This window comes from Aplidium turbinatum, chromosome 3 (genome assembly GCF_918807975.1).
Source record: "Aplidium turbinatum chromosome 3, kaAplTurb1.1, whole genome shotgun sequence".
NCBI classification, from domain to species: Eukaryota; Metazoa; Chordata; class Ascidiacea; order Aplousobranchia; family Polyclinidae; genus Aplidium; species Aplidium turbinatum.
The window spans coordinates 3,826,670-3,839,191 of NC_137474.1; the positions used below are offsets into that span (position 1 = coordinate 3,826,670).

Sequence of the window (12,522 nt, forward strand, 5' to 3'; positions counted from 1 at the left end):
CTTCGTCTTACTTTCCCTGACAAGTTCAACAGGGTCTTGGATGGATCGTTGAGTGTTGGGTGTGGTGGACATCCCTGGGGTAGTCTGCGGGAGTCCGGAATCAATATGTGGCTTGGTTGCATGCCATGGCGTCACTTCGGGGTCGAGTCAAGGTTTGGAAAGGGATAGTTGACAGGAAATTAGAGTGGGTGGTTTGGGTAGGTGGGGTAAAAGGCTGGGCTTCAGCAGACAGCGTCGAGGTACAAAGTTGTATTAGAGGGATGGAAACAGGATTAATGGGTAAGGAGGAGTGAGATGGGTAGCGTTGGAGAAACTTGGAAGAAGAAGTCTGCATGGGCGGCTTGGAAGAGCTGATTGAGTCCCCAGCTTCAGCTCCGGTGGAAGCCGTCAGAGGCAGAGAAGAAGAAGAAGAGGGACGCGAAGCCGGCTTGGATAAACCGAGCGAGTCCACTGCCACGGCTCCGGTGGAGGTCGGCTTGCGCAGAGGTACATGTAGAAAAGGGTTCGCGCTAACAGTAGGGCCGTAACAGTTCGTGGTCGGGCTATCGGGCGAAGAATTGGAGGAAGAGGAAGGAGATTCGCTGTTCGACGAGTCAGACGAGTCGGAAGAGTCCCCACTTTCCGACCCAGGTCCGGCCGAAGACAGATGAGGAAGAAACAACACATCTAGGTCAGGCAAGCTGTCAGTGTCAGCAGGGCTGAGCGAAGTCTTGCCTGGATGAGATAGAACAGTACGGAAAAGTTCAGGCATAAAGTCAGGTGGGGGGGGCAAAGTGGAAGTGCTGTCTAGGCCTTGGCACCAGAAGACTTGAGAACTGATGACAGAGGAAGGAGGAAGAGGGGATGACCCCTCGACCGATGCGCCTGCAGTCGAGGGCCGGCGCCTTCCACGCCTGACAACAGAGGCGTAGGAAAGCCCAGGCTTGGTCATCATAAGGGGTCTGGTTTGGCTCTCCGAGGGTGTCGGGTCATTGCTCGGCCAGGGCAGGCAGGTTGGCAATTGAAGGCCCTCGGGGCAGGATCGCCAGTGCTTTTGGGCCCCATCCAGCTTGTAAGCTCGAGGGAGAACACGGCAGCACCTGCTGCAGGTGATTAGGAACTCGGCGCGCGAACCATGAAATGCTCGCATGTGGTCCTGATACGCCTGCACATCTCGGTAAGGTTGAGATGCCCTCCTGCAAGTGGAGAAAGGACAGAGAAGGGGGAATAGATTGGGGAGGGTGAGGCGAATAGGGCAGACGGACTGCAGTCTATTCGACCTCGGGAAGGGTGACTCGAAATGGGTGGGGTAGCCACGATGTGGTGCGGAATTGCGGATCGGACACTCGTCACCGTGACGAAGTGACGAGTTCGCAAAAAGCAGTGAGTCTACCGGGGAGGCTTCACCATCTGGGTTGAATGAGTGACCACTCACAGGAACCTGCTTCCTCGTCGGCCAGCCTAAGCTAGTGGACTGAGGAGGTGGGAAGGAGAAACCAACACCGGCCAGGTTATCTCTAGAAGTCTTCAAACCTGCACTACTTGAAAAGCGAGACATAATTCAAATGAAATAAATATAAAAAGCTGGTTATTACAAAGATTTAAAGTTTACGGCGACGTTTCTAAATTTAGAGATTTAAAAGTGACATATAAGAACTGGTAGCAGATTGTGATGAAATGAATTTAAAAACCAACGATTTACTAAAGATCTGACTGATAAAAAGCAATTTACGTTGATTTAACGTTACAGGATAATATTAGAATGTAAAAATGTTAGTGACAGATAAATAAACTAAAAAAAAAAATTTTAATTACGAATTGGTGGGAGGAATAAGAGGAAAATGATAAAGCTTTAAGAGCAATTGAATGAATGTACAATTGTGACGTCAGTTCGTAAACTTTACTCCAGCTAGCAGAGTGACCCTGCGACGATTAATAAAATACAACAATTAAATATAATATAATACGCCAAAAGTCGTTACAATTGATTGGAAATAAATCAGTTAAATGGTTTTGGATCAACGATTAAGATGATGAACTGTTTTATTTTGGTCAACGACGCACGAGTACAAAATAATTGACACGGCGAGAAGAACACAATAAACATAGCCAGGTCAGAGACTTTAAAGAACCGGCCTGCCACGCCCCGTGGAGGCGGGGAGCGGCGTGATTATGGGGTGGCGATGCACCCGGAAGGGAAGTCCACCAGCTTAGGTCGCGGGGGCCAGGCTGGGGAGTCTAGGTACCTGTGGAAGGAAAGTGTGGATCGAGAATTTTGTGCGACTCGTCCGCAAAAGTTAGAATGGCGGAACGGGCCAGGGAGACGGGCTTTGCTTTCTGCAAACGCAAAAAGGTCAGCTCCCGACGGGCCGGGCGACAGAAGTTTTATAAAGCCAGGCAGCGCCCACGTCTCCATCACGTGACCGTAACACAGGTACGTTTAACTCCTATACCCGGTCTGCCCGTAGGCAGAGCGGATAAACTTTGGGGTCTCCCACGAGGAAGAGAAGCTTAGCTACAAGGACGATTTGAATACTCGTGGGAAACGAAAATTATATAAAATCTGGAGCAAAGGCTCAATTAATTGGTGTAAAAAAAAAAGATGGTAAGTGGGAATATATTGTATGCTTTACCTTCCGAAAAAGTGATGACGTTGAACCAACGAGCACGGATGTGCACTGGCCAGACGTTGAGGCAGGTTCGCCCAGCTGGGTCGGGGGGACTAGCGATCGAAGCGTAGATATGACTAGGCTACGTTACAGGAAAAATATAGAATAGTGGGATGAAACTTTGAAGGTTGCATCGAGTTGATCAGGAAATCATGTTTATCGATGAGTTAAAAGCAACGCGAGGTTGATCCGAGCGGGAAAGAGCAGCATATCGGGAGAAGGTAGTGTGTGATAATCTAAAATATTGAAATATGAAAATACAGATCCAGTGTTGTTAATGATATTACGTCATTGATAGATGATATGAGTCCATTCACGATATGCAATATATACTTAATTCATATATTGCTATTTTATTTTATTGATGATGATTGTATTCTTCATTGAGCTGCAGCATGCTGATGAAACAACAATTGTTTACAGGTAAATTGATAATGAAACAATGGATTTAACATACTATGACGTCACACAATTACTGGCGGGTTTTGAGGTTTGCTGTCTTGCGCGCTCGGATGCTTACTGCAGAGCTTCCGTTGTTGGGGAATTGAGCTTCTGATCGCTGGAATCGTCTTTTCTATGACGTAGCCCCTCCACGAGTGAGCCCGGCGTTCCAAGCTTTCCAGACACGGAGGGAACCTTCGATTGAGAGGGAGGCCACTTTTCTAGCCACCTCTGCTACCCCACGAGCAGGAACACCCAAGGCCGCCAAAGCCCGAGAGCTCAACGGAGCATAGCTCCCGAGGGAGCCTACGACGAACGGAAGTGACAGGACGTCCCTGCAAGGGCGCTTCCTGTCTTCCAATATGTTTACACATAACTCGCCGTACTTGTCGTGTTTCCTGTCGGCGGCTTTTCGAAGGGAATCCGCGCCGTAATCGAACGGGCAAGTGACGTCACATACAACCGTGACACCGTCAGGGCGTTGCAGGACAATGTCAGGGCGCAGATCAGCACCGCCCGCTTCCACGTGTTGTGGAACCGTACTATCTATGGTAAGCAAGGGTTGCCATTCGGCAGGTACATGCTTCACGATCTCCCACAATACTGAATTGTGTCGTTCCGTGACAACAGGCATCACGGTAGGGCAGTGGTTCAATATATGAGGGAGAGTCTCTTCCGCTTTCCCACACGCGCGACATATGGCAGGTTTATATGGGTGGCCATGGCTTAGTTTTGATTTCAAGGGAAGTAGGTTTAGGCGGGCTTTATAAGCAAATGCACGGTTCGCGTGATCCAGGAGCTCCGGTCGCCGAGTCCAAGAATTCGAAAATCCGGACAGACAGTGGGCACTGACCGTCTTGCCTTGGTCAGGTTTGGATTCCCACTGTCTCCTCCACCACAAGTCATTGTGTTGGTGGAGGGTCGGAACCACTTTTTTTCTTATGGGAGGGGTGATTTTGGAGCTCCCCGCGGTCAACTCGAGACCGCCATCCGGGCGTGCGGACCAACGTACATTTAGACGACGGGTAGCCGCCGGGACGCGGCCCCACAAGCTTTCGCCTGTTGGGCACGGTCGAGAACGGGCACCTTCAGGTGGGGGGTCCTTATTCAAGTAACTGGCTAGCTGGCACGGGGTAGGATCTGGAGTGCCGAACCTCAGACTGGCACAACGCCTAAGCTGCCCGAAAGCGATGGCAGAGACACGGTCGTCAGGAGACGTCAGCATCTTGAAGGCCTGGGCTATCGAAAGCGTGTCGCTTTCGCGACACAGATTCAACACACCAAAGCCCCCCAATGCAGGCTTACAGTAAAAGAAAGCGCTGCACGCCCACCTGGGAAGACGCCAGGCCACCTTCAAACACTGCAATACCAATCGATCGAGCTTCAGAAGCTCATACTGTCTGAAGCGCCGCACTCGCAGATGGTATGACGCGGACGGAAGAATGATAGAATTAAGTGCCAGAAGTTTCTGGCTTGGAGTAAGGAAAGATTTCATTAAAGAGGAAATGTGTTTCTCCAGGGTGGAGATGAAAGGTTGGGTAAGGGACGCATCCGAGGCGTAACCGGTTCGAGCGCCAAGATATTTGTACGTTTCGCCTTTGGGGATGACTCGGATTTCCTCCCCGGCTAGGGAGAAAGGTTCCGGGTCGACCCGCAGACGGGACGCCGACGCTTTCCTATAGGATAAGGTGCCACACTTGCGTGGGTTGAACCGTAGCCCGGACCAGGAAGAGAAGGGATCAGTAGTAGATAAGAGGGAGATCATCTGCTCGCGATCGGAAGAAACGAGACAGATGTCGTCCGCATATGCCATACAACGTACTTTAATGTCTTCTTTAGCAGGAAGGTTGTAGCCGCAATCCGTTTTGTCACGGACGCCCCTGAGGAGCACCTCGATGACCAAATTGAATAGCAGCCCAGACAACGGGCAGCCCTGACGGACTCCCCGCCCCACAGGGATACGGTCGGTTTCACCATTGCCACAGCGGACGGTGCAGGTGTTAGCGACGTATATGTCGGAGATGCACTCAATAAGGTCTGTGGGGGCGTCGAAATGACGCAGGACCTCGGCTATGCATTCGTGCCGGACACTGCCAAAAGCGTTTCGAATGTCCAGAAACGCAACCGACACAGGCCTTTTGCGTGACTGTGCATCCGAGAGGATGGTGTCGAGCATGAACACATGCTCGTAGACGCCCTCCGTGGGCATGAATCCCTTTTGCTCTCGGCTGATAACATTCCCCTCCACCGCCCATCGCTGCAGGCGTCGGGCCAATACGGCGGCGTAAATCTTATATATGTTTCGGCAGATAGAGATGGGCCGCCAGTTGCTGACGTCGTGCAGATCACCCTCAGGGTCTTTGCATATGAGTGTGATCCTGCTGGTTCTCCACTGGTCCGGTACACGACGGTTGATCCGGCAGGTCTCGAAAAGGCTGGCCAAGAGTCCCCCTCTTGGGTCCAGGGTCTTCCAGAAACCGTAGGACAATCCGTCAGAACCAGGGGCGGAACCGACATCAAGCGACTGGAGGACCGCCTCCACCTCCCGGGCCGTAATGGGACCTTCACCGTCATCGATGAGGGAGAGGTTTACATTGCCATACTCGTAACGGTGGGCGTTCATCCACTCAGGCATCTGCGAGCAACTCCCAGCTTTAGGAGCGGTCATGTCACGTCGAAATCTCTCCTCAATTTCTTGAGGGGGAATTTCGCAGTGAAGGTCGCAGTTTTTTCCTTCAACGATCCGACGGACCGTTCCCTTCGCGTCCCGCGAGAAGGCGGCTCGCAACTCCACTTCCCTACGATATCGGGCTCCGTTCCCGCGCGAACCCCCGCCGTCCGACCGAGGGGAACCCCCGTTCGAACGACGGCGAGCCGCGCGAGCCCGGGCGCCACGATTGAAGCGTGGTTTGCGAGGACGTGTCCTCTTGGGCGGCAAAGTGCCAGCGGTCCACTCTTCCAATTCAATGCAGAACTGGTCGAAATTTATGCCACCCGCTAAAGCAGTGGTTCCCAACCTTTTTTGTTGCGTTCCTCCCTTTGCCCATTTTGGAACTATTCATTCCTCCCCATATTACTAAAAAGAAAAAAGGAAGTCCTAAATTTTAGAAACCCTAGAATTTTAACTAAAATGGTTTCTCTACAATTCTCCCAGATTGTAATAGACACCATTATGTTAGGGTTCTAAGACTCTTTCCTCATTCCGATCGGAAGTAAAAACGGGATCAGGGACCGCACAGCCAGCGGTCTATAAAAATGACCGGATAAGCCAGTTTTTGGTTCGGCTTATCAAAACCATTGTGTCGATCATCCTCATTCTGCGCAAGCGGAACCCAAGGTATGTGAAGGTTTTTTAGTGGTGTTGGTCAGTGGCGTAGCCAGAAATGTTTTTTTTGGGGGGGGGGCAAATATTTGATGGATCGAAGAGAACGACAAAGTGTTTGATTAAAGACATTGCTACCTCATGTGCAGTGGCGTATCCTGGTCGGTTGAGCAAGGGAAGCAATACAACTGGTGGGGGTTTAGAGCGTGCCGAAGGCACGCGTATTTTAGGGGGGTCCGGGGGAGCATGCTCCCCCGGAAAATTTTTGCAAAATTACACTAAAATAATGGATTATAGCGCTTTCTGGAAACACTTTTAGGGTAATATTTGTATGAAATTTATTAGCAAATAAACAGCTATTAACTTATTAAATGTAGCTCTTGCACACGAACGGCAAAAACTGAAATTCCTCCCCTGAACTCATGAAATTCCTCCCTAGGGAGGAATTCCTCCCCGGTTGGGAACCACTGCGCTAAAGTAAGGTTCACTAAACTGCAAAGAGCCCGCCTGGAGCTCTTCGTCTTACTTTCCCTGACCGGTTCAACAGGGTCTTGGATGGATCGTTGAGTGTTGGGTGTGATGGACATCCCTGGGGTAGTCTGTGGGAGTCCGGGGTCATGCGTGGCTTGGTTGCATGCCATGGTGTCGCTTCGGGGTCGAGTCTAGGTTTGGGAAGAGATAGTGGAATGGAATTCATTGTGGGTGGTTTGGGTAGGTGGGGTAAAGGGTCGGGCTTCGGCAGACAGCGTCGAGGTACAAGATTGTATAGGACAGATGGAAACAGGATTAAAAGATAAGGAGGAGTGAGATGGGTAGTGTTGGAGAGACTTGGAAGAAGAGGTCTGCATGGGCGGCTTGGAAGAGCTGATTGAGTCCCCAGCTTCAGCTCCGGTGGTAGCCGTCCGAGGCAGAGAAGATGGGCGCGAAGCCGGCTTGGATAAACCGAGCGAGTCCACTGCCACGGCTCCGGTGGAGGTCGGCTTGCGTAGAGGTGCATATAGAAAAGGATTCGCACTGACAGTAGGGCCGTAACCGTCCGTGGTTGGGCTATCAGGCGAGGAAGTGGAGGAAGAGGAAAGAGATTTGCTGTTCGACGAGTCGGACGAGTCGGAAGAGTCCCCACTTTCCGACCCAGGTCCGGCCGAAGACAGGCGAGGAAGAAACAGCACATCTAGATCAGGCAAGCTGTCAGTGTCAGCTGGGCTGAGCGAAGTCTTGCCTGAATGGGATAGAACAGTACGGAAAAGTTCTGGTATAAAGTCAGGTGGGGGGGGCAAAGTGGAAGTGCTTTCCAGGTCTTGGTGCCAGAAGACTTGAGAGCGGATGACAGAGGAAGAGGAAGGAAGGGATGACCCCTCGACCGATGCGCCTGCAGTCGAGGGCCGGCGCCTTCCATGCCTAACAACAGAGGCGTAGGAAGGCCCAGGCTTGGTCATCATAGGGGGCCTGGTTTGGCTCTCCGACGGCGTCGGGTCATTGCTCGGCCAGGGAAGGCAGGTTGGCAATTGAAGGCCCTTGGGGCAGGATCGCCAGTGCTCTAAGGCCCCATCCAGCTTGTAAGCTCGAGGGAGAACACGGCAGCACCTGCTACAGGTGATCAGGAACTCGGCGCGCGAACCATGGAATGCTCGCATATGGTCCTGATACGCCTGCACATCTCGGTAAGGTCGAGATGCCCTCCTGCAAGTGGAAAAAGGACAGAGAAGGGGGAATAGATTGGGGAGGGTGAGGCGAATAGGGCAGACGGACTGCAGTCTATTCGACCTCAGATATAGTGGAGCTGACTCGTGGCATGCGACAGGTAAGCCACTGTGTGGTGTGGGATCACGGATCGGACACTCGTCGCCACGACGAAGCAACGAGTTTGTGAAAGCAATAGAGTCTACCGGTGAGGCTTCACCATCTGGGTTGAGTGGGACTGAGTGCCCACTCACAGGAACCTGCTTCCTCGTCGGCCAGCCTAAACTAGTGGACTCAGCAGACGGGGAGGTAAAATCAACACCGGCCAGGTTATCTTGAAAAGTCTTTGAACCTGTGCGACTTAAATGGCGTGACATATTCAGTAGAAAATGTATAAATATAATATATAAAAAGTTGGTTAAGTTTAAGATGTTTCGGAGTTTACAGCGACAGCTCAAAGTTTAGAAATTGAAAGTAACGGATTACAAAAACAAAGAACTACTGGCGGGTTACAAGAGGGTTGAATCAGAGGTTACTACTTAAAATTTGATAATTATTTTTTTTACATAGACTCAACGTTACTAAATGCAATTAGAATTAGGCTTTGAATATCAGTTAATTCATCATCATTTTGTTCCTTCCTCGTCTGGAGGGTTGGATACAATGCGCCATTGTTCTCGACCATGAGCTGTGCGTACTGCACATTCATAACTTAATTTTGTCCATTTTGTGATGTTTGTTGTCCAAATCATTCTTGGTCTGCCTTTACTTCTTTTACCGTTTATCTTCCCTTCTATTAATGATCTTTGTAATGAATTTTGCCTTATTGTGTGTCCGAAATACTTCAATTTTCTTCTTTTGACTGTTTGTAAGAGCATTTTGCTTGAATTGAATTTGGAGAGTACTTCATCGTTAGTGATTTTTTGTTTCCATGAAATTTTTAACATTTGCCTGTATGTCCAGAGCTCGAAGGCATCGATCCGTTTCTCCATTTTTTGTGATATTGTCCAAGTTTCAGAACTGTATAATAGGGTCGACCAGATATAGCATTTTAAGATCCTGAGACGAGTTGATAAATTTAAACGTTGATTGGTTAAAATATTTTTCATTTTTCCAAATGTAGTTCTTGCAATTTCTATCCGTCTAAGAATTTCATGGTCACACCTCCCATCTTCAGTTATTAAATGACCAAGATATGAAAAAGATTTTACTTTTTGTATAATTTTATTGTCAATTATAATTTGGAGTACTGTGGTGTCTGGTGATTTTGAGATTATCATTGATTTGGTCTTTTTAGTGTTAATTTTCATATTAAATTCTTTACCAATTGAGTTAACATTGTCCAATATTTCTTGAAGATCTTCTTGTGATTCAGCCAACAGAACAGTATCATCAGCATAGCGTAAATTTGTTATATTCAAGCCACCAACTTTTACTCCTTTCATATCATCAATTGATCGAAAAATCATTTCTGTATATAAATTAAAAAGACATGGAGAAAGTACACATCCTTGGCGTACTCCACGCTTGATATCAATTCCTTTAGATCAGTGTTCTTCAACGGGGGCGATATCGCCCCCCTGGGGGCGATTTTGGCCATTGCGGGGGCGATTTGTACAATTTTTGAAGTTGGGGGGCGATTTTACTGTTTAGGGGGGCGATTGGTAAGGCCGAGTGCAATTATTGATCAAGATCGTTCTGGATCCTTAAACTACTTTTTGGTTTGTTCAGTTATTTAGCAGATTTTTATGAGAAAATTAACAGCGCAATCAACAAACTCCAAGGTAGAAATGCAACGTTGGTTCAATGCAAAACAATAATACGTGGCCTCATGAGCAAGCTGGAGCTTTACCAACAAACCCTGAACAGAAGAGAATTCCATCACTTTCCTCGACTGTCAAAAGTATTGGTTGATGTCACAGACAATCATTTGCTCATTTACATTGAACACCTGAAAGCTGTCCAAAAAGACATGTACGCTCGATTTAAAGATCTGCTTGATCTTGAAGTTTTTTCATGGCTGGTAGAACCATTTACTGCAAACATCTCAGTCAACGAATGTGATTCTTTGCAAAGTGACGAAGAAGCTCGAGCAATTTTTTTCGCACATGGATGGGCAGATTTCTGGATCAAGTGCAATGATCGATTTCCGGAACTATGGGCAAAAGTGAAGTTGTATTTATTGGCTTTTCGTTCGACATACATTGTTGAACAAGGTTTTAGTGAAGTATTGCACATGAGAAATAAATACCGAAACCAACTTGACATGAACAAGACTGGAGGAAATGCAATTCGACTTAAGCTGACTGGCTTGCACCCAGCTATTACTAGTCTTGCAAATAAGCACCAGGCGCAAGGGTCGCATTAATTAGCTTCCACGAGCTGTTGTATTTCAATAAAATGTGGTTGCTTTTGCTTATTTATATTGTTGGGATATTTGAAGTTTTGTATGTAAATTTTTAGCGACATGAACGTTTGTACAACGACAATCGTTTCACAGTCCTCGAACTTAACTTTTCCACCCGGCAACCAATATGGCCGAAAGGCAAGCGATTCCGGCGGCCAGCAACAAAAACGTCTATGATTGACGTAAGTTTTCTGCTTCAGCGCTTCGCGTTAACGAGCCCAATCTTTGATGGTAATAAGAAGAAAACGAGTTTTGCTTTCGCAATACGCATACAAAGCCCTCGATAGTTATTTGTATCCTTCTCGAGTTACCTGCGGCCAAGCAGAGCTTACTTTCGGTGGCCGTTTCTGAACCCTTCGGCGGCCACGGCCGCCGTTAATTTCGAGGCCTCGTTTGAGGGGGCGATTTGGACCCGCACTTTCAACAAAGGGGCGATTTTGTAAAAAAGGTTGAAGACCACTGCTTTAGATCAATTCAGTTAATTACGGTACTGCAAATAAGTTTGATGAGCTAGGAGGTTAAAAAAAATGCTTTGAGAACAATTGACTAAAAAGTCAATTGTGACGTCACTACTGAAAACTTAAACCAACAAATAGAGTGACCCTTTGATTTGAAGTACGATTAGTTAGGATCGATATTAATAATTGTTCAAAAGACTTTAAAGATAAAGAGAGGATTATTGTTCAAATTATACGGTATAGAATATTAACAAGATAAGGTTATGATTCAAGTGAACACTTCAAGGAGAAAGGAAGTTATGGAAGATGCGTGTTTCAGATGCAAGAAAAGGAAGATTTGGCAGACAACTGGCAACACTAGATTACCAATGCAGGAGTTTGAATGCCGAGATTTCGAAAATTAACTGAACAAGGGTGTTTAAATTGGGTAAAAAAAGGATTTTCGGATGGATTTATTATTGCAACAGAGGCACAAGTCTACGAATTAAGTAATTTAAGTAGCAAGATACTAACTGATTAGAATTAAGGTTAAAAATGAAACAACAAAGTAAATGGAAAAATAGGCTGGGAATTAATTTAAAACTCGATAAAGCTAAATTTAAGTTAAATAATGAACATATAGCAATTACTGTAGTATACAATTAACACGACATAAATAATTACAGTTTTATATGATTCCTTTCTTGTGAAATGATTTTCCTTTTCTTCTTAAACCTTGTTCTTCGGGGGAAAAGATAGGGATACCAAGCCCGGGCTGGAATTGCAGATCCCAGGGTTTGATTGGGGTGGAAATAGTTAACTAGGATGGGGGTGGGGATAAAAAAAAGGGGGGGGTTTTCAGAACAACTCACTTTTTCTTTAAATTCTTTCTTTTCTTGACTGAGATTTGGAACTAAGCATCCGCACGACAGAACAGTGATCTGAATCTAACTTTAAGCTTTCTTTGTAGCCTTTTCTTTATTTATTTCAGCACTTTCGCAATAACAACTAAATCATCTGGCTCACTTACCAATCTCTTCACTTTTTCTTTAAATTCTTTCTTTAGTATTAGACAGTGCACGCCATGCACCGCTTTACCAGTCAGTTTAAAGGCGAAAGAAAAAATCCAAACTGGCAACCGTGCGGCGACAGTACACTTTGTTTCGATTTTCCGGTTTCGTTGATGATGAACTGTTTTATTTTGGTCAACGACGCACGAGTACAAAATAATTGACACGGCGAGAAGAACACAATAAACATAGCCAGGTCAGAGATGATGAACTGTTTTATTTTGGTCAACGACGCACGAGTACAAAATAATTGACACGCCGAGAAGAACACAATAAACATAGCCAGGTCAGAGACTTTAAAGAACCGGCCTGCCACGCCCCGTGGAGGCGGGGAGCGGCGTGATTATGGGGTGGCGATGCACCCGGAAGGGAAATCCACCAGCTTAGGTCGCGGGGGCCAGGCTGGGGAGTCTAGGTACCTGTGGAAGGAAAGCGTGGATCGAGATTTTTGTGCGACTCGTCCGCAAAAGTTAGAATGGCGGAACGGGCCAGGGAGACGGGATTTGCTTTCTGCAAA

General features: G+C 47.3%; 1 protein-coding gene across 1 annotated transcript; it reads left to right on the forward strand.

The window, feature by feature from the left end:
• The first annotated feature begins 9,922 nt into the window (after positions 1-9,922).
• Positions 9,923-10,459, forward strand: LOC145766066 (protein FAM200C-like). The gene has a single exon (XM_082577722.1). It carries the CDS (start codon positions 9,923-9,925, stop codon positions 10,457-10,459), a length of 537 nt encoding a protein of 178 aa, XP_082433848.1.
• The last annotated feature ends 2,063 nt before the right edge of the window (positions 10,460-12,522 follow it).

Coding starts and splice junctions, on each gene's coding strand:
- LOC145766066 (XM_082577722.1), top strand. CDS start 9,923: ATGAGCAAGCTGGAGCTTTACCAACAAACCCTGAACAGAAGAGAATTC.